This window comes from Pelobates fuscus, chromosome 12 (assembly GCF_036172605.1).
Source record: "Pelobates fuscus isolate aPelFus1 chromosome 12, aPelFus1.pri, whole genome shotgun sequence".
In the NCBI taxonomy this organism is placed as follows: domain Eukaryota; kingdom Metazoa; phylum Chordata; class Amphibia; order Anura; family Pelobatidae; genus Pelobates; species Pelobates fuscus.
This window is the reverse complement of record NC_086328.1, coordinates 172,321-193,794: the sequence shown is the minus strand read 5'-3', so window position 1 is coordinate 193,794 and position 21,474 is coordinate 172,321. Positions and strand designations below refer to the sequence as shown.

The 21,474-nt window shown below is 44.5% G+C and overlaps 1 protein-coding gene across 5 annotated transcripts in view; it reads left to right on the top strand.

Annotated features, from left to right (window-relative positions):
• The first annotated feature begins 3,057 nt into the window (after positions 1 to 3,057).
• Positions 3,058 to 21,474, top strand: part of LOC134579518 (anoctamin-10-like) — a 112,653-nt gene continuing 94,236 nt past the window's right edge. For all 5 annotated transcript variants that reach the window (XM_063438833.1, XM_063438832.1, XM_063438831.1 and 2 more), the window contains exons 1-6: positions 3,058 to 3,132; positions 11,466 to 11,626; positions 12,878 to 13,051; positions 13,296 to 13,430; positions 13,974 to 14,093; positions 14,977 to 15,543. In XM_063438833.1, coding sequence (XP_063294903.1) covers positions 11,482 to 11,626; positions 12,878 to 13,051; positions 13,296 to 13,430; positions 13,974 to 14,093; positions 14,977 to 15,543 — 1,141 coding nt within the window. In that variant the 5' untranslated portion in view covers positions 3,058 to 3,132; positions 11,466 to 11,481. The remainder of the gene's footprint in view (positions 3,133 to 11,465; positions 11,627 to 12,877; positions 13,052 to 13,295; positions 13,431 to 13,973; positions 14,094 to 14,976; positions 15,544 to 21,474) is intronic.

Below are 21,474 nucleotides of genomic sequence, written 5' to 3'. Positions count from 1 at the left end.
TGTTATACACTCGACACATTACTAAGAGTAATATTGCTGTGGAGCTCTGTTATACACTCAGACACATTACTGGGAGTATTTTTGCTGTGGAGCTTTGTTATACACTTAGACACATTACTGGAAGTATTATTGCTGTGGGGCTCTGTTATACACTCAGACATTACTGGGAGTATTATTGCTGTGGAGCTCTGTTATACACTCAGACACATTACTGGGAGTATTATTGCTGTGGAGCTTTGTTATACACTCAGACACATTACTGGGAGTATTATCGCTGTGGAGCTCTGTTATACACTCAGCCACATTACTGGGAGTATTATTGCTGTGGAGCTCTGTTATATGCTCAGACACATTACTGGGAGTAGTATCGCTGTGGAGCTCTGTTATACACTCAGTCACATTACTGGGAGTATTATTGCTGTGGAGCTCTGTTATACACTCAGACACATTACTGGGAGTATTATTGCTGTGGAGCTCTGTTATACACTCGACACATTACTGGAGTATTATTGCTGTGGAGCTCTGTTATACACTCAGACACATTACTGGGAGCATTATTACTGTGGAGCTCTGTTATACACTCAGATACATTACTGGGAGTATTATTGCTGTGGAGCTCTGTTATACACTCAGCCACATTACTGGGAGTATTATTGCTGTGGGGCTCTGTTATACATTCAGACACATTACTGGGAGTATTATTGCTGTGGTGCTCTGTTATACACTCAGACACATTACTGGGAGTATTATTGCTGTGGGGCTCTGTTATACACTCAGACACATTACTGGGAGTAGTATTATTGTGGAGCTCTGTTATACACACAGACACATTACTGGGAGTATTATTGCTGTGGAGTTCTGTTATACACTCAGACACATTACTGGGAGTATTATTGCTGTGGTGCTCTGTTATACACTCAGACACATTACTGGGAGTATTATTGCTGTGGTGCTCTGTTATACACTCAGACACATTACTGGGAGTATTATTGCTGTGGGGCTCTGTTATACACTCGACACATTACTGGGAGTAGTATTATTGTGGAGCTCTGTTATACACACAGACACATTACTGGGAGTATTATTGCTGTGGAGTTCTGTTATACACTCAGACACATTACTGGGAGTATTATTGCTGTGGAGCTCTGTTATACACACAGACACATTACTGGGAGTATTATTGCTGTGGAGTTCTGTTATACACTCAGACACATTACTGGGAGTAGTATTGCTCTGGGGTTCTGTTATACACTCAGACACATTACTGTGAGTATTATTGCTGTGGAGCTCTGTTATACACTCGACACATTACTAAGAGTAATATTGCTGTGGAGCTCTGTTATACACTCAGACACATTACTGGGAGTATTTTTGCTGTGGAGCTTTGTTATACACTTAGACACATTACTGGAAGTATTATTGCTGTGGGGCTCTGTTATACACTCAGACATTACTGGGAGTATTATTGCTGTGGAGCTCTGTTATACACTCAGACACATTACTGGGAGTATTATTGCTGTGGAGCTTTGTTATACACTCAGACACATTACTGGGAGTATTATCGCTGTGGAGCTCTGTTATACACTCAGCCACATTACTGGGAGTATTATTGCTGTGGAGCTCTGTTATATGCTCAGACACATTACTGGGAGTAGTATCGCTGTGGAGCTCTGTTATACACTCAGTCACATTACTGGGAGTATTATTGCTGTGGAGCTCTGTTATACACTCAGACACATTACTGGGAGTATTATTGCTGTGGAGCTCTGTTATACACTCAGACACATTACTGGGAGTATTATTGCTGTGGAGCTCTGTTATACACTCGACACATTACTGGAGTATTATTGCTGTGGAGCTCTGTTATACACTCAGACACATTACTGGGAGCATTATTACTGTGGAGCTCTGTTATACACTCAGATACATTACTGGGAGTATTATTGCTGTGGAGCTCTGTTATACACTCAGCCACATTACTGGGAGTATTATTGCTGTGGGGCTCTGTTATACATTCAGACACATTACTGGGAGTATTATTGCTGTGGTGCTCTGTTATACACTCAGACACATTACTGGGAGTATTATTGCTGTGGGGCTCTGTTATACACTCAGACACATTACTGGGAGTAGTATTATTGTGGAGCTCTGTTATACACACAGACACATTACTGGGAGTATTATTGCTGTGGAGTTCTGTTATACACTCAGACACATTACTGGGAGTATTATTGCTGTGGTGCTCTGTTATACACTCAGACACATTACTGGGAGTATTATTGCTGTGGGGCTCTGTTATACACTCAGACACATTACTGGGAGTAGTATTATTGTGGAGCTCTGTTATACACTCAGACACATTACTGGGAGTATTATTGCTGTGGAGCTCTGTTATACACTCAGACACACCAACAAGATCAAGATGGACATTAGAATAGAAAAGAGGGAGACTTTGGAACCACCGCTGGTTACTCCCCCTATATATATGCAGTATCCCAGAAATTATTATTATTATTATCACCATTTATATAGCGCCAATAGATTCCGTAGCGCTTTACAATATTATGAGAGGGGATTTAACTATAAATAGGACAATTACAAATAAACTTACAGGAACGATAGGTTGAAGAGGACCCTGCTCAATCGAGCTTACAATGAAACTAGATCTAGCAAACATTTCGCCTGATATAAGGTGGAGCTACCATAACCAATAACATTTTGTAAACATTTTTGTTGAGGGGGGGGAGCAGACTACGGGTTACGTCCCCTGAAAAAGATAGTTAATATTGCATATGTAAGAGTAGATCTAACAAACAGAATACTATTTTATTAAAATTCTTAATATGGGGGGGCTAACCAGAGGGAGGTCACTTTGAAGGTATACAGCTATGCTTTCAGTTCGGCTAGTCTGGCCTGGAATTTTAAATTTACTTTGAATACTCACTTTAGTAAATAGCTCTGACTGTGTTGATTAGGAAACACATCTATTGACTGGAGGGGAGGGCAGAGGAAGAAAGCAGGAAGGAATTCTTTAAAAGATTTTGGTAACACCCCGTATCTGAACAAACCTGTCTGACGTGTCTCCTATCTATCTGTTTAATAGAATTCACTTGGGGAGAAATCACCGAAAAGGTAAAACATTTGTGATTATTTCCACTTGTAGCCATTCATTAATTCGAATTTTGTTCTGAATTTAGACTTTTCATTTAGTGTAGAGTTTTGCTGGAATATATAGCAGGATCCTGCGGATACGCAATTCTTGTTTGAACGCAGTGCGGACTATAACAGGCATGCGATGCGGACTATAACAGGCATGCGATGCGGACTATAACAGGCATGCGATGCGGACTATAACAGGCATGCGATGCGGACTATAACAGGCATGCGATGCGGAATATAACAGGCATGCGATGCGGAATATAACAGGCATGCGATGCGGAATATAACAGGCATGCGATGCGGAATATAACAGGCATGCGATGCGGAATATAACAGGCATGCGATGCGGAATATAACAGGCATGCGATGCGGAATACATTTTTTTTTGCATGTTCAAATATAAACAAAATGTTTGCAATAATAATAAATGTTTTCCAGAATACCATTAGCCGACCTCCATAGCCACGCCCCCTCACTCCAGTAAATAAATGTCTTATTACATGTATGTATTAAGCTCAGCCACTGACAGTACTACAAACTAACTTCCATGAGAAGGAATTGGTAAGGATGTCACTTCATGTCACTGCCCATAGCCAGGTTGTGCATTAAACACGCTTACTCAGTGCTGTGGGGGCTGAGACTGTGTGCATACCTTTGATAGCAAAGTCTTTCCAGCGTGAGACCGGCTTATGGTGTGTGTTGTGCAAAACAATACTGCATATTAATGATGGCAATATCTATCAAATGCAAGCTGTATTAAGACAGAAGTAAAAGTCATTTAACTCCTAAATAGCAGAGAATTGAGCAGTGAGCCTGCTGGGGCACACCAAAACTGCTTTATTAAGATAAAGTTGCTTTGGTGCTTGGATTATCCCTTTAAATTTGAAATGATCGTTTAGTTCACACTTTAGTGCATAACACTGTAGGTTTTTTATGCATGCTATACAGAATGCTACAGGCATGTAATGCTAGTTATTATATATACAAACCAAAGAAAAAAGTAACATATTAACACTTAAAGGGACTCTCCAGTGCCAGGAAAACATATCCGTTTTCCTGGCACTGCAGGACCCTGCAGTGCCCCTCTCTCTCCCACCCCCCATCATGTGTTGCTGAAGGTTAAAACCCCTTCCGTGACTTGCCTGAATCCAACAGCGATGTCCCTCGGCGCTGGATCAAGCTCCGCCCACGCTCCTTCCCCGCCGATGTCAGCCGGTGGGGGAGACCTAATGTGCATGCGCGGCATTAGCCGCGTGCGTATTAGACATCCCCATAGGAAAGCATTATTTAATGCTTTCATATGGGGATTCCAGCGACGCCGGAGGTCCTCATGCATTGCGTGAGGACGTCCAGCGTTGTTTAAAAGACTTCGTGTTCTAAGGCCTGTTCCACCACTTCTTGCATGGCAAGACGAAAAAAAAAAAAGGTCTAGCTCGATCTTCATCACCCAGAAACACAGTAGCTGCCACATGCGCGAAAACACCCTGTGGCAAACCAAAATCCCCTTACCCTCAAACACCTCGAAAGGCCCTCCAATTTTGCTTCATACGGCAGCGTACCATGCACCGATTATGGGCCCGCTGCCAAAGATACAGGAAATTACCTCCGACCAATCGAGGTTATTTATTGATTTTTATTGATTTTTAATTTAATTTAATTTAATTTTTTATTTTTTATTTTTCAGAATGGCTTTTGTTATAACATACGACAAGTCCCGTATAACACATCCAGAATTTATTATAATAATCTCTATAGTTATAATCTCTCATCTTTTCTGAAACCAAAACGTTAAGTTATGGTTATTTATGTTTAACATATATAACTTAACACACAGGGTCATACAGTGAACCCAACACCACGCATCACAAAACTACTAAAACATGCACCAATACCCTCGTAGGGGCAGACGCCAAACACCACCTTGGTATCGTCCCAAGCTCAATGCCCGCCAGGTGAATAACCCGAACATTGGGTACAGGTGGGACAGCTGAACCTGCTCTGGGAGGAGCCGAACACATTTCATACCTCCGGCACCAAACCAACAAACCTCCGCTTCAGAAGGTGCACAACCCAATAGCTCACCTCCCGGACGGACACCCGCATGCCACCTGGGAGTATAACCAGGAAAAAGACATCCAGATATTTTCTGTTTTCCAAGTGCACCCTGGGAATTGTTTCTTTTACCCAAGGAACTGGTACTCCTTTATCTAGCTCAAAGGAACGAATGGATGAGCCACCCTGCTGAGAATTGAACCCGCAACCCCCCAAGGATTGAACAAATTCCACAAAACCAGCATTACTTCACCGAGACATCTCACCATACCCCTTCCCGGTTCTTTGCGCCACGTGCGCTGACATACCCATCCTAAAATCCTCCAAGTCAGCGCTAAACAGAAAGGAATCAGACTTGAGACAAAGACCCAAAGAATTGGGAATGGGAAAGAAAAGGTTTCATCCGCATAACCCAAAAGAGGGGCCGTGCATACTGGGCGCAGCGCACAGTGCTCCACAAAGGAAAAGGGCAACAGCCGAACCGCCATACCCTTCCCGAAAAACCATCCGACCTGGATTGTGAAATACTTGTAGTGATATGATCCGCAGGGCGCCGAAGGGCGGCAAACAATACCCCACCACCGCATGGCCTACTAGGAATAACCAATACCCCAACATGCATGGCCCCCAGGAGCATAGCGTCCAGGTGGCCTTGGAAACTGATCCACGGACCCACGATTGCCCCTTAAGCAAGCGAATCACCGGAGGGAAGGAGACTGTCAGCCGAGTAATGGCCTGAACAACCCTCAAATTGTCCGTAAAACATGACCTCCAGACCTCCCCCACCAACAAAATGGGGAAAAGCTCCAAAAAAAGGCCAGATTCTTTGTGAGCCCAGAGACATGCCAACTGTCTGGCCACACGGGAGCACACCCACTAGAGCCCAGAATGGCCCCAAACCCCACCGCGCCAGCCGCGTCTGTAAATGGGTGGAGGTCGACGTTAGAAACCTCCGGCCCTTGCCAGCAGTCCCAAACCACCAAAACCTCCTGCAGCGGCAGAGAAAGCCAAATGAAATGGCGAGGCCTGGAGACCCCGGCTGTCGCCGTAGCCAGACACCGGTTAAAGACCTGCCCCACGGGCATGATCCGACAGGCAAAATTCAGCTCACCCAGGAGCGACTGCAGGCAGCGCAGCTGAATCTCGAGCCGCCCCATGGCCAAGGCCCCCTCGCGCCGCCAGCCTTGAATCTTATCCAAAGGTGTGGCAAAACTAGCCACTTAAGACTGTATTTACATAAATGTGTTTCTGTAGCTTTAAGGTTGTTAGAACCAAGTGTATTTCATGCGAACAAAAGCATTCGTATGCTGGCGGCATAAAAGCCACCAGCATTCATACAGTAGTTTCACGAACAGTGAATTTCAACACTGTTCGTGAAACGAACGAACTACCGAATGGGAGAACACACACAGGAGGTCGTGTGGCTCCCATTAAATATTGAAACATTGTTTCCATCGGCAATTAGCGAGATTCAGGGTGGCCGCCGTTCGGCTACCGACCATGCAGCAGTCTGCCATCTTAGATCCTTTGTTAGCCCAGCGGTATTTGGTCGTCGAGCGCCTGGAACTAAAATCGGCTACTCGACGGCACGAATACAACTGGACTTCCAAGCCGTTTGGGAGCCCCGGTTCTTCGGTAGTTTGTTTCCCTAAGGTCAATCGGTAGTTTGAAGGTACCTTGAAAATAATGTGTGTTTCGTGCGGCGTTCGGTTAGTTGTGCTAGGATCTGAGCGGTACTTTCACAAAATGTGCGCTCAGACCCCAGCTATCTACCGAACGTCCATTCGTTTAAATATAATGAATACTGTAAAACGTATGTATTTTCATGTAAAATGTCAGTTCTGCTGTACGGAGGGATAATCCACTTAACTGTATATTCTAGTGGGAGTATCCCTCTCGTACAGCAGTGCATGATGGGAGAAATGTCCAGGTTGTTAAGTTCCCCATGTAGTCCCCTACTGTACAACCCCTGTAATGTCAGTAGGGAAACCCCTTGCATGGGGAATCCCATAAATACTGTGATCTGTGATTAAAAGCTCAGTTGACTTCCAGCCTATGTGTCGTCTAGTTCTTGGGAAGGAAGGATTCTTACAACGCTACCGGGATTATTGTATGCTGTATTTATTTACCTGGATTATTTTATGCTGTTCCTGTTACCTAGCGGAGATACCGTGGATTATACTACCTCTCCGCTACAAAAGGCAATCGGCATTCCCCCGACAAATTGTCAATCTCAATGCCCAGAAAGCTGAGACAAGTGACCGGGCACACCGTCTCGCCATGTGCCAACGGTACCCCAAACTTATGGAACACCTCACCCAGAACCCGTCGCAGCAGCGCACAAGCTGGCGAAGCGGCAGGACCTACACAAAGGAAATCATCGAGATAGTGTAGCAAGGAGTCTATCCCAGCCTCCTTCCTCACCGCCCAGTCCAAGAATGTGCTGAAGCATGCAAAGTAACAACAGGATATGGAACTACCCATAGGGAGGCACATATCCAGGTAATATATGCCTTTAAAAACACAGCCCAGAAGATGGTGACATTCCGGGTGCACCGGCAGTAGACGGAAGGTCGAATCCACATCAACCTTGGCAAACAAGGCCCCAGGGCCCATGGCACTGACCATGTCAACCGCCACGTCAAAGGATGCATAAGATACTCGGCAGAGTTCCCAGGAGATGTTGTCATTCACCAAATCCCCCCTGGGGGTATGATAAATGGTGAATCAGACGGTATTTGTCCAAAACCCATGCTCAAGGGGCCATGCTAATCTTCTCTGCCCACAAGTGGAGCATTCGTGCTTGAAATGGCAAGATGCCACCCATTTGCAGTGACTGTCGTTGAATTTCAACAACAGCCCGGCCTCTGAGGAGGAGGACCCCCCCCCCCCCGAGAAAGGACGAGAACCCACCCTGCCGGGGGGCCAGGCACGTCATAATGGAGAGCCAGAGGCCAATGTCAATCTGGTGCCACGAAATTGAGGGGCGCACCGCCAACTGTTGACGGAACTGCTAGTCATATTTCCACCACCCCAGACTGCCATAGGTACGACAAGCGTTCCAAATGGTATCCCAGGATCAGAACAACGTGGAGCACTTCTGCGGAGCCCTTTCCCCAATTACACTGGCCAAAATTGCAAACGCGCAAATCCAATTCCTGCAAGTCTTAGGGATCTTCCAGTACTGGCATTTCTCCTTATCTTTTCCGGATTCCTACTCGTCCTTTGCCATTAACCCCTTAATGACCAAACTTCTGGAATAAAAGGGAATCATGACGTGTCACACACGTCATGTGTCCTTAAGGGGTTAAAGGACTAGCCTCCTCCATGGGAAGGAGGGAAAAATCTCAACAAAGTCTCCACTCCAAATTTTTCCACGAACCTCCTGTTGTAGGTGCAAGCCCAAGGGCCCTGACCAACACATAGTCGGACCCACGCGAAATGGCAGCAACACCCGGGGGATCACCTAATGCTAGGGACCCCCCAGCAACAGTAGGTGCTGCGGCACCCGACACCATAGCAGGGGTGCCAACATGCCCGCCCACTCCGGGAGAGGGAAACCCCGTGACCCCAGAAACCGTCAAAACGCCCTGTCCAGGCAGGACAGAGTTAACTTCATTTTCAGCACTGTTCAGCCTTGCAGCAGTACCAGGCGCAATCTGCTGGACGGTCCCAGGAACTGCAGCCACTGCAGCCAGATCCTTGGAGAGGAGCTCACACCCCGCAGAGGAGGGCAGCCGAGGTGAGTACCCAGGGGGCGCGGGGGGGACATAGGGACTAGGAAAAGGGGCAGGAAAGAGGGGGGAGGGAGACAGAGAGAGAGAGAGAGAGAGAGAGAGAGAGCCAGGAGGGGGAGCAGAGAGAGGTAGGGGACACAGACCAGCAGGAACAGGGGAGTAGGGAGGGAGGGAGAGAGCCAGAAGGGGCACAGAGAGCGGAAAAGGGCACAGCAGAAACAGGGGAGGAGGAGGTAAACCAAGGGAGAGGGGACCCCAGAGGGAGAGGGGGCAAGGGACAAGGGATGGCACCCCGGGGCGGTGAGGGGGGAATTGTGGACAGAACCCGGGGGAGGAGAGGGGGACCCCCCCTGCCGACCCTCATCCTCAGAGGAGCCATCAGAGCCCGGGGAGGACCCCCCTGCACCCCCCCCCCCTGCGGCAGCACAGCCGTGGCCCTGAGGGGCCCACTCACCACCACTGGCCTGGCTCTGGATCCACCGTGCGCTGACCATGTGGGGGCTGGGAAGGCCTCCCAGACCTCCCAGGATGCTCAGCAGGTCTTCTGGCACCCCTGGCCGGGGGGTGCGCTGGGGGCGGCAGTAGTAGCAGGCCGCGTGTCAGATGGAGCAGATGGAGATGACACGTGGGCCTGGTGGTGCCTTGGGCCCGGGCTCCAGCTCCTATACTGGGCCCGAGGTGAGGGATCGGGGCTCAGCCGAGCAGGCGGGTGGGAGTGCCGGCCCGTGCTCCTCCGACCTACAGGGGCTGTAGCCGCGTGGGAGGCCCCAGGAGAGGCCTGACCGCGGGGGGTGAACCCACACCGGCGGGTAGGTGCCTGCCGCCATCCAGGGCAGCAGCAGCTCTGAGGGCAGCAGGATTGAATCCACATCCATCCCTCAAGCAGGTAAAGTCACCAGGCCCAGGACAAACAGGAGCGCAGAGGCAGGGGAGTTGTTTGCTGGCCAGAATCCCAAAAGGCACTGAGGTAAGATGATCCCTGCCCCCCTATACACATACAGCCAATCACTAGCACCATCCCCACACTCATACATGTGCCCTTGTCCGTTTAGCTGTGCTGACTCCCCAAGGCCTTGTGTGTGTGGGGGGCAGGGACGCGTGGGGTAGGAGGTCGATGTATGGAGGGCCCCAGGGCAATTTTAGTCTCTATTCCCTCCACTTGCAGCCCATAACCCCCGACTACAGCCCCTAACTCCACTTTTGCACCCCAATTCCTAATTACAGTCCTTACCTCCCACTACAGTCACATACCCTCCCAACTACAGCCCCTTCCCCCAATTGCAGCAATCCACCTACTTAAGCCTCTAACTTTCCTAATACAGCCCTCATCCTCCACTACATTTCCTAACCCCCGTGTATAACTCATACCCCACACTACAGCCTCTGTCTCCTAAATTACAGCCTTGATCACCCTACTACAATCCACTACCAATGCCCCTCCAGGGATTAGGCTCTGGACTGATCCCAGCCACTCCAGCTAGACACTGGGCTCTGGAGAAACCAAGTGACCGAAGTAGTGAAAGAATGACACAGTGTGCGTCCTGATTTTTCAAAGAGAGACCAATCAGGACATGCGCTCTGTCACTCTCTCACTACGTCTGTAAAGTCTGCCTACCGATTAGCTTGTAAAGCTGCCTCCCTGAAATTAGGTGACCACCTCCCTGAAATGAGTTTTGGCATGTTGGGATGTCTGCATATAGTTCATTTAAAAAACAAAACTTAAAATGATCCTATAGTGCCAGGAAAACTGGTTTGTTTTCCTGGCACTATAGGCTCCTTCAGCCACTTACCTGAATCCAGTACCGATGTCCCTCGGCGTTGGGTCAGGCTCCGCCCAAGCTCCTCCCCTGCCGACGTCAGCCGGCAGGGGAGACCTAATGCACATGCACGCCAATGGCCGCACGCGCATTACACCTCCCCACAGGACAGCATTATTTAATGCTTTCCTATGGGAAAAATCTGACACTGGAGGTCCGTGAGGACGTCCAGCAACAGATAACGGACCAAAAGTCAGTTTGGATTCCGGAAGCCCTCTATTGACTGTCTGTTAGAAAGCCACAGAGGGCAGACTTAGAGCAGCAATGTAAACATTGATCTCTGTTACTGCAATGTTTTACATTGCAGCACTAAGTGCAAAAGGGTCACAGCACCCAGAACAGCTGACGTGGGTGCCTATAGTGTCCCTTTAATGAAAGGATTATTATACTTAAAAATAGTTTGGAAATGACTGTTGTACTTTATATACTAAGAATAATTCTGTCGTGTGGCAGGAAGGGACTGTTTGCAGGAACTTTCAAATTGTTTGTTTTATTTTGAGCACTTTTAATACATATGCAATTAATAAATCAGTAAAGAGTGTTAAGTAATGTTTATTTCGTTTTGTCAGGTTGTTTAGAAGTGTCCTAGACTCAGAGTAAACATATATTTTCTGAGTTTGTGGAACCTTACACGCTTTATGTGATACAGAGGATAGCTGGTAAATACTATGATGAGATAGCTATGATTCTTGTGTTTTAGTAACACGCGGCAAGCGATGGGATCATGGACGGCCATTTCCTGCAGCTGCTGCCAAATGGATTCAATCCTGACTCTTGCTGTGATCCAACTCAGACCAGACATCAAACCTGAGGCCAAGCAGTGGCTGACGGCGCTACTGGAGGCCCCCGCAACAATCGGAGGTAAAATCCGCTACGTCCAGTCAGCAATATCCAGGCCACATTCACAGACGAGGCTTTTCCCCCCTTTTGCATTAACAGAATTCATAATGTTTTTCTATTATTATTGATCATAAAGGATTATATGTAATTTAGCATATTTGTGTTAAACTGCAATGTAGGTTATTTTAGCCTTATTAGTAAAGTGGGAAAGAGCTGATTCCCACTTAGTTACATTATGTTAAAGGGACACTGCAGCTCATTGACGTGGTCTGGGTGCTGCAATGTTAAACATATAGATGATGGGGTTTTTTGCAGTTGAGCAGTCACTAACTGATTGACGTTTATTAGATGTACACCTAACTGTGGCCTATTTCCCTGCAGGCAAATAGTGTGGATGCTCATAATTTTTATGTTTGATTCTGTATTTCAGCTGCGTAGCCTCATCCAGACAGGCTAAAATACCGACAATATTTGGACTCATTTGGAGCCATTTTGGCAAAATTTAGATATTGCTAAATCGTGTGAACACTGCCCCTTATCTGATATAATATGCGCAGACTGCCCCTTCTCTGATATAATATGCGCAGACTGACTCCTTATCTGATATAATATGTACAGACTGACTCCTTTATCTGATATATGTGATGACAGCCTCCCAGTTGGATATGATATTTAAGGCTGGGCCTGTAGTTGTGTGAGGAGCTTGGGTCCCCTTCATAAGAGCATCCAATCCTCTCCCACATTACCGTGGTTGGTCTGGCCAGTTTACCTGTTTTCTCGTGCTCCTGGCTTGCTGTTCGTTTCGTTCCATCTGCCGACCGGTGGAATTCGCCTTCTGCCCTCTTCCTGCTACTGCTCCCTAGTGGTCTGGCTCGGATGCACTCTCCATGGTCGTGAGTCGGGTTGGGGCAATGAGCTGAAGTGGTCTGGGTGCCTATAGTGTGCCTTTAAGGGAATATTCATACAAATAATGTCCCCCAAAAGGGAACACCAAACAAATGGAACAAACTAATTAAAATGAGAAATACTGGCAAATAACCTTTATTCAACTTCTGTATGCAAAGAACGATATAATTAAAACACTAGTGATTATGCAGTATACAAGCACCATAACAACATAAGGACAGGCTTAGCAATCACAATGGCATCACTAAGCAGACAGGGAAACATAGTGTCAAACAGGATATTAACAGTGAAATGTATCTCATCCTAAATCAGATATGTTATTTTGTATTTGTGGGTTCTGTGATACTTCTGTTGAAACTTTACTAGGGCCACACATTTTAGTTCATCCTGGTGAAGATGATGAGGGTCACATTCTCCTTCTTTCGGCTACTGAATGTCTTCTTCTACAAGCCACAGAGCACCTTGGCTATGCTAAGATGGATTGCCATGGGTTCATGCGCTCATTTTGTTATTCTTCTAGAGCCAACTTTTTACATTCAGGTGAGTGTAAGATTATTATTGTTACTCTGTTTAAAGCCCGTCTGGAATGAGTAAAACCAGCCTTTGTCTTATGCTGAATGTGTTTAAATTTATTACAATTGGAATGATGTAACCTGAGACTGTAATAGCTGACTGACCACGTATTTCTTGTATTAACGTGGATCACCTTGAGATGTTTGTGAAGCAATGAAATACTCTGCTTTCTATAAATGAAACTGGGGAAAACCTTATTTTATTTCAACAGATAAAAGAGAACTTTTTCTGTCATTATCGGAGCAGCAGTTCCTGTTGAAATATGTTGTGGAAAATCTCAAAGTACAAGAAGAGACTTCTATCCCTGGATATCCCGACTGCATCCTTTACCCAGGACAACACGTTGGTAAGTGCCAGTTCTAGTGCAGACTTGTCACTTTGGACCTCATTCTAATATTCTGGGTAGCTCTGTCGGACCGATTAGAGTCGCTAGCTATTTATTGTAGTCAGTGGTGCTGCAGAGGCTTTTAACTTGGGGGTGATTGACAAACAAAGGTTAACTCAAGTCATTTTTATTGTTTTATTCAGTTGTAAAAAATCTGGATAAGTGTCTATTCCACGTTAACATGCAGAAAATATCACCAAACTATTAAAATCGAATTTCTTTTACTGCCATAGTCCAAGTATTTGATTGCACTGTGAAATGGTGGGAAGGAGTACTTTCTAAACCTGGGATATGTTTTTTACTGTCATACAATGCTACCGGTTCATTGCTATTGTATTCTCTTCTCGAGTACAATGCACTAATCATCTATTGAACAAACTTCAGATATGAAAGTTTTTTTTTTTATATTAGTGCACAATGTATGATAACTACCTGTCACTGTCTTTATTACCTCCTAAAGCATGCCAGTGTATTTTAACACATCATGTAACTCTATTTCCCTAGTTCATCTTCTGCAAAAGCTGAACATTGTTGTCAAATTCTACCCCCTTCATGATAAACCGAGACTGGACAGCTTAAAATCGAGATGGTATGCACAGTTGAACCTCGCACCCCAACCTATAGGTACGTTCTGTCTTTTAGATTGTAAGCACTTGTAGAGGACAGGACTTGGGTCCTTTCTTTCATTTAAATGGAATTATCTCCATTGCTGTTAATAGCAGATGGAATTGACATTGACCATGCTGATTGTAAATTCTCCTTATCAATGCGGCTAAAGAGGGAATGGACTCTGACTATCAGGAAAAATCACTTGAGAATAGATTCACATGAAACCAGGGCATCTAGGTAATGCATTGAGGTACATACTAGAGTAACTGAGCTACAATGATACAGCAAGCTGTAACAATACGATGAGCTGCAATAATACAATAAGCTGTAACAATACGATGAGCTGCAATAATACAATAAGCTGTAACAATACGATGAGCTGCAATAATACAATAAGCTATATTTGGGGCTTGCAATTCCATGTCTGATGCCACCAGCCAGACCTTAAATGTACTTGGGGGTCCATGGCCAACTCACCTGGCTAGAACTTGTACTCCCCAAATGCTAGTGGCCAGTGAGTTTTGTAGCCCTGATTATACGCTCTGCTGTAATAATAGAAAGAGCTGTTCTACTATGATAACATGTAAAGGTACAATAAGCTGTAACAGTACAGTAAGCTATGATAATAAAACAAGCTGTTATAATACCCTGGCCTATAAAGGTGGGCGATCTAATATATGAATAGCGCTAGCTAAATAGTCAGTAAATGTTATCCACCCTAACGTTATGTTCTTCATCTATTAATCGGTTTCGTAATGCACATTGTGACTCCCCGGAATCAGCTGGGATTTCACTATCCACACATATGGAGTACATGCGGCACAGTGTGTGAATATGTGCTCGTGTAATCGATTTGTTATTGTAATCATGTAACTCTCTTGTCTCCTTTTCCCTCCAGATGCTATCTGCTCTTATTTTGGGCAGTCTGTAGCTTTTTATTTTGATTTCCTTGGATATTTCACAGTTTCACTCATGTCGATGATGCTTCTTAGTTATTTTTGTGCCTTTTTCCAGGATTCATTAGATAAATATGTCGTTTTTGCTCTTTTTAACATCCTTTGGTCTACAATAACTATGGAATTTTGGAAACGTCACAGTTGTGTTCAAGCTTATTTTTGGGGAACCCTGCAGTGGAAAAGCTATTTAAAACCCTGTCGGGTTCAGTTCTGGGGAACTTTGACTAAAAACGCAATTACTGGGAAATGGGAGCTCTACTATCCTCCGTGGAAGCGGGTGCTGAGAGTCCTTTTTGTGACTTTACCTATAGTTTGCCTGTTTTTGGGGCTGACGGTTGATGGAATGTTAATGTTTCTCTATTGGGAGAAATGGGCTCAGGACCAGTACCATAAAAGCAATCAGTTTTTTGCCACAATCATGTTATACCTGCCCAGTGTTATTCACACATTTTTCATGGAGATTTTAAATGCTCTCTATAGGAAAACTGCTGCAGCGTTAACAGAATGGGGTACGTATAATGTATGTATTAAGGGGTGCAAATTATGTGTCACAATATGCAATAAAAATACAATTCATTAATTTGCAAGTAATGCTCTAATGATAGGTTTAAAAATATATTTACCGTAATTAAAATGACATCGTGAGGTGTGAACATTATATAAATTAATAGAAATCATCCAAATAGTTTGTTTTCTTTATTTGGGCAGGGTTTGTGAGAACACAGAACAATAAGTAACAATAACGAATAAAGTTAGAACAACACTACCGAGCATAGCATCAAGCCAGCCAATCAGATCAGAGTACTGGCTGTAAACGTCAGGGACAGCTCACCATCTTGCTCTTTCTTGCTATCTCAAAGAGCATTAACTGGAACTGTTATTCAGGAACAAAAGCCATAGCACTAGTCTTCACAAACACACAGAGAACAATCTCTAGCAGCAAAGAATTCCACTCCGATGAAAGCTTCAGGCTAAAAGAGAAAAAACTGAAATCTAAAAAAAAAATACAAATGTAGTACAATAATAAGTGGACATTGTCAAAGGTACCTACGGTAATATGAATATCATAAAGATAAAAGTAACGGAAACAAAAAGTCTCTGGGTCGGGAAAGCTTTTATGTCATTAATACAATCATGACTTTGTGTCATTATAATAGTAAAATCTGTTAATTTGCTTAAAGACACAGAGGCCAATATTATGCTTGTTTAAAACTAATGACATGATCCAAAAAGTGGCAAATCGGTCAAAAACAAGTCACAAAAAGTAGTTTTGAGAGACCAGAGATGTACTAGGAATGGCAGATGGATTACTGTAGGATCTGGTAGACTTAGAGTTGTGGATAAAAGGCATATTGCACAGTCTGTTGCTCTACATAATTCATTTTCTGCACTTTCAGAGTGTAATGGTGTTATGGAGACAGGCACTGAGGCTAGTGGTGTTATAGAGACAGGCTTGGAGACTATGGTGAGGCCTAATAGAAAGCAGTTGTTGTTTGGGATTCCATCATAAGAGGTGTGGAGATGGACAATGGTGGTCTTGTGAGGTGTCTTCCCGGAGCTACTGCTCACAGAGACAGGAGACGTATCTGTAATATTGTTAAGCAAGCAAAGCAGGAAGGGGAATTGGATGTACTTGTCCATTTAGGGACAAATGACTTGGCTTGCAATGAGGTTTCAGAGGTTAAGGAAGTTTTTAGTGTTTTTGCCAATGAAATATGTCAGGTTGCTTCCATACTGTCATTCTCTGAAGTTCTGCCTGTGCATAACACTCAGAACGACAGGCGGATGCGTATTAGGGACTTTAACTTGTGGCTTGGTGAATGGTGTCGGGAGCAAGGATTTGGCTTTATTTCTCATGGTAGCTCTGTTTGAAATGGAAATAAACTGTACAAAAAAAGATGGTTTGCATCATTCTCAAAAGGGAACAAATGTTCTCAGTGAGCAGTTCAGAGGTTTTTCTAGGATGTATCTAAACTAGGAGGTGGGGGCAAAAGGGTGATAAAACATCAAACCAACTGCCCCCCAAAACAAGGACAGAAGGTACTGTAGCAAGTGTGTTAAAAAATTATAAGCTTAGAGTCATGTCTACAAATGCTCGCAGTTTAGGGAATAAGATCCATGAACCTGTGGCAATAATGGCAACTGATAGTGTAGACTTAGTCGCTGTTACCGAGACATGGTTTAATGAGTAACTCGTGTAGGTGTGATTTATAGGCCCCCAGGACAAATAGAAGAGTTAGATAATCTACTAGTTGAGGAAATAGCTAAAATGACAATGAAGGGGGAAGTTATCATCATGGGTGACTTTAATCTTCCTGATGTGAATTGGAAAGCAAAAATAGCTACTTGTGCCAGGATCACGCATATTCTAAACTCCCTACTTGGATTGTCTCTAAAACAAGTCGTTGAGGAGCCAACTCGTAAGGAGACTATACTAGATTTAGTGTTAACAAATGGAGATTTGGTATCAGATATTACTGTAGGTGAAAGTTTAGGATCCAGCGATCATCAGTCAGTGTGGTTTAATATAAGAACAGTGACTGAGTCACACCACACAAAAACAAAAGTTTTAGACTTAAAAAAACAAAACAGACTTTTCTAAAATTAGAATATGTGTAAAGGAGTCATTATCAGAATGGAGCAATTTTAATGGAGTCCAAGAGAAATGGGGTTATTTAAAAGTTGCATTGCTGAAGGCAACAGAAAATTGCATTAGGCTTGTCAGTAAAAGCAAAAATTTCAAGAAACCACTGTGGCACTCCCAGAGTAGTCCCAGAAGATTGGAAGTTAGCGAATGTTGTGCCCATTCACAAGAAAGGCAGTAGGGAGGAGTTGGGCAACTATAGGCCAATTTGTCTTACTTCAGTAGTGGGGAAAGTAATGGAAACCATGTTAAAGGATAGGATTGTTGAACATCTAAAAATACATGGATTTCAAGATCAGAGACAACATGGGTTTACTTCAGTGAGATCATGCCATCTAATCCTATTGGTTTTTTGATTTGGTAACTAAAATAATAGATCAGGGTGGTTCAGTTGCTTACCTAGATTTCAGTAAGGCTTTTGACACTGTTGCACATAGAATGCTTATCAATAAATTGCAATCTTTAAATTTGGATTTCAATATTGTTGAATGGGTAAGGCAGGGGCTGAGTGACAGGCAACAGAGGGTTGTAGTCAATGGAGTATATTCGAAGCTTGGGCTTGTCACCAGTGGGGTACCTCAGGGATCTGTTCTTGAACCCATTCTCTTTAATATTTTTATTAGTGATATTGCAGAAGGTCTTGATGGTAATGATACTAAGATATGTAACACGGTTGATGTTCCAGAAGGGATAAGCCAAATGGTAAATGATTTAGGTAAACTAGAAAAATGGTCAGACTGAGATTTAATGTGGATAAATGCAAGATCATGCATGTTGGACGTAAAAACCCAAGGACAGAGTACAGAATATTTGATAGAGTCCTAACTTCAACATCTGAGGAAAGGGATTTAGGGGTGATTATTTCTGATGACTTAACAACAAGAGGACATAGTCTTAAATTAGAGGGGCAAAGGTTTAAAAATAATATCAGGAAGTATTACTTTACTGAGAGGGTAGTGGATGCATGGGATAGCCCTCTAGCTGAAGTGGTAGAGGTTAACACAGTAAAGGAGTTTAAGCATGCGTGGGATAGGCATAAGGCTATGCTAACTATAAGATAAGGCTACGGACTAATACAAGTATTTAGAAAACTGGGCAGACTAGATGGGCCGAATGGTTCTTATCTGCCGTCACATTCTATGTTCCTATGTTTTAGTTGGCAGTTTTCATGACTTGGGCAGAATGAGGAATAATGATAGGGCCATACTCCATTTGATCCAGTAGGCCAAAGTTTGTGTAGAAACAGGTAATTGAGACTTGTGATGGGAAATGAAAAGATGAGACTGTAGCGGACTAGCTGGTAACCCGACCGGTTACCTACGCTAACTCCCTTCCTTCAGTCGATTAGGAACCATTTCAAATACAAAGAGGCCCATTTCCCCCCAGTAACTTGACGAGACACAGTTCTTGAGGTACAACTCTAACAATCTTTATAGAAAACATGCTTCTTTTATGCACAGACCCCCACAGGGGTCTCCATTCATTCAGTACAAATTCCTCCGTACAAGGTTGGTGGGGGATGGCTTACAGGAGATAATCATCTCCCACTCTGGGAGATACCAACTAGACAATAGTTACACACATTAAAACATAGTACACACAGGGGGGACACTTAGGGGCTCCGTGCCCCGGGAAGGGGTCACACATATCAGACATAGGCACGAAACTTGGTTGAACCAATCGGCGCTTGGGGAGGAGAGGGATAGAGGGATCAGACAAAAGGGAGTGAAACCCCGTTTGGAAGGCGCTCCTTCTTTGATTGGTCGCCTCCGCCCCGCAGCGACCAATCAGGAGAATAGCGCAAAACCAGTTTGAAGGGGAGCGCCTTCTCTCATTGGTCGACACAGACTTCCAGGCCTCAAGCGGGGACTCTGCGGCTGTGAAGCTGACTCACAGCCCCAGGGTCCCCGCTGGGGCAGACCCATGGGGGAGTGCTCTTTGGGCAGCTACGAGCCTGGCTTCGCAGCCCCGGGTAGGGGAACAGTGATTATGGCTCCTTTTAGAAGATATCCCCATCAACATCAGGGACCATCCCTGGAGTCCAGCTGCGAAGCCCCCGCAAGGGAAGCATCCCTCTTCGGGATTTGAACGCTCCCAGTTGTGGTCACCCAGGGAAAAATGCTCTTCCTGGCGGCCTATAAAATATTCTATAGGCCACCCAGGGTAGCACTCATTAATTACTTCCCCTGCGGTTTCACACCTATGTTGCTAGTGCGAACGTTCTGATTAATTGGAGGGAATGTTCTAATGAGGCACCGGGGTGGTCCTCATTCGGGAGGCGCACGGGCTCCGTGCGGTCAAAGGCATATTACACAGTTAAAATAAAACTACATGGGGAAACACACATTTTATAATGGGTAATCTACGAATATAGAAGAGGGCAATTCACGGAGAGCCAGCGGTCCCACCACAGAGACATTACAAGACAGATTTTATTATGGTCTTTCTTCTGCAAGTTAAATCAAAAGAGACATCCTTTGGTGTAAAAGAACAGGCATCGGCATCCAAAGCACAAACATTGTATATCCTCTTGCAGGACTATAAGCAGAGGAGCATGGTTAACTTGGCAGAGAGAGTTGCTTCAGTGATCGATAGAGATTGTCAGGTCAAGATTCAAGAGGACAAAACGATGTTAACATCCCATATGGCAAAGTAGGCTTAAGAAGTTGGCAAAACAGATGCTCTTAAGCAAACAACAAATATAAGGATGTCACCCAATCAGAATGCTGTCCAGGATGTCCAGCTAAAATGGCTGGCTGATTAAAGATTAACAGTATGATAGCGTCTCTCTTTAATGCTGGCAGAGGTTAAGTGTAGAATGGAGTTTAAAGGAGCTGATAGGCGATTCAGATCTATGTCCAGGTACCAAAGATTCCAAGCATTGCAATATGATCTTCCAGTGCTGGGCACCCATATAGTAAAGACGTTGCAGAGTCAATTGTGAAACTCCATCGGGAGCTCAGTGTCCCCTGATATCAGCCAAACCAGATATTATAAGAGACGCTGTTGGATCAACACATGTGAGTTCTTATTTTGATTGAGTAGGAGGCAGTCTTGTAAAATTGATTGACATCTCCATTCATTAGACCTAGCTTTGCCATCCAATAAGAAGGCAGAAGCAGATCTCATAGGCAGTACATACCCTCCATTTGGAAAGTTGTTATTTAACTCAAGCAATTTATCACCGGATGTACAGCACCTCCTTTCCTGGTAACTAGAAAAAGATTGCTCAGAAATCCTGGATCACTTCCTTATTCACCAACTTGGTTCTCTTTCTTGAGACCAAGGGATCTTCCTGTTGGGAAAAGACCAGGTCGCCGTTGTTACACTGGTGGAGACCTTGTACAGCCTGTAGAATGTAGCCCATGCATCTCTCAGGTCTGACAGATTTTTAAAAATGGGTGTGTTTCCGCCCAGTCTATGAGGGAACAAAGGTGGAATACAAGGAATTACAATAGGAGTGTAGTCCAAAAGATGCACTATGGGCTTCTCTCAAAGACCAGGTTTGATTTTGTTCTCATCCGAAGCTCGGTGCAAACTTAGTATCTGGCATATTAGGCCTGAGTGGAAAGGAGCCTCTGTTCTGACAATAGAAATCTCTTGCATCGTGGGCAGACAGGGGGCTTTGATGCAAGATTTTTCTTATATTTGCTTGCACCTTATCCAATGCAGTCTCCGATGAATGAATCACCATGTTGTATACCCATTTATTTAGCCAGGTTGACTAGTTTGGGCTCAATTTTGAGAAAAATCACTTAACGACATTCCACAGCGATTGCCATACTTGCATTCCTGA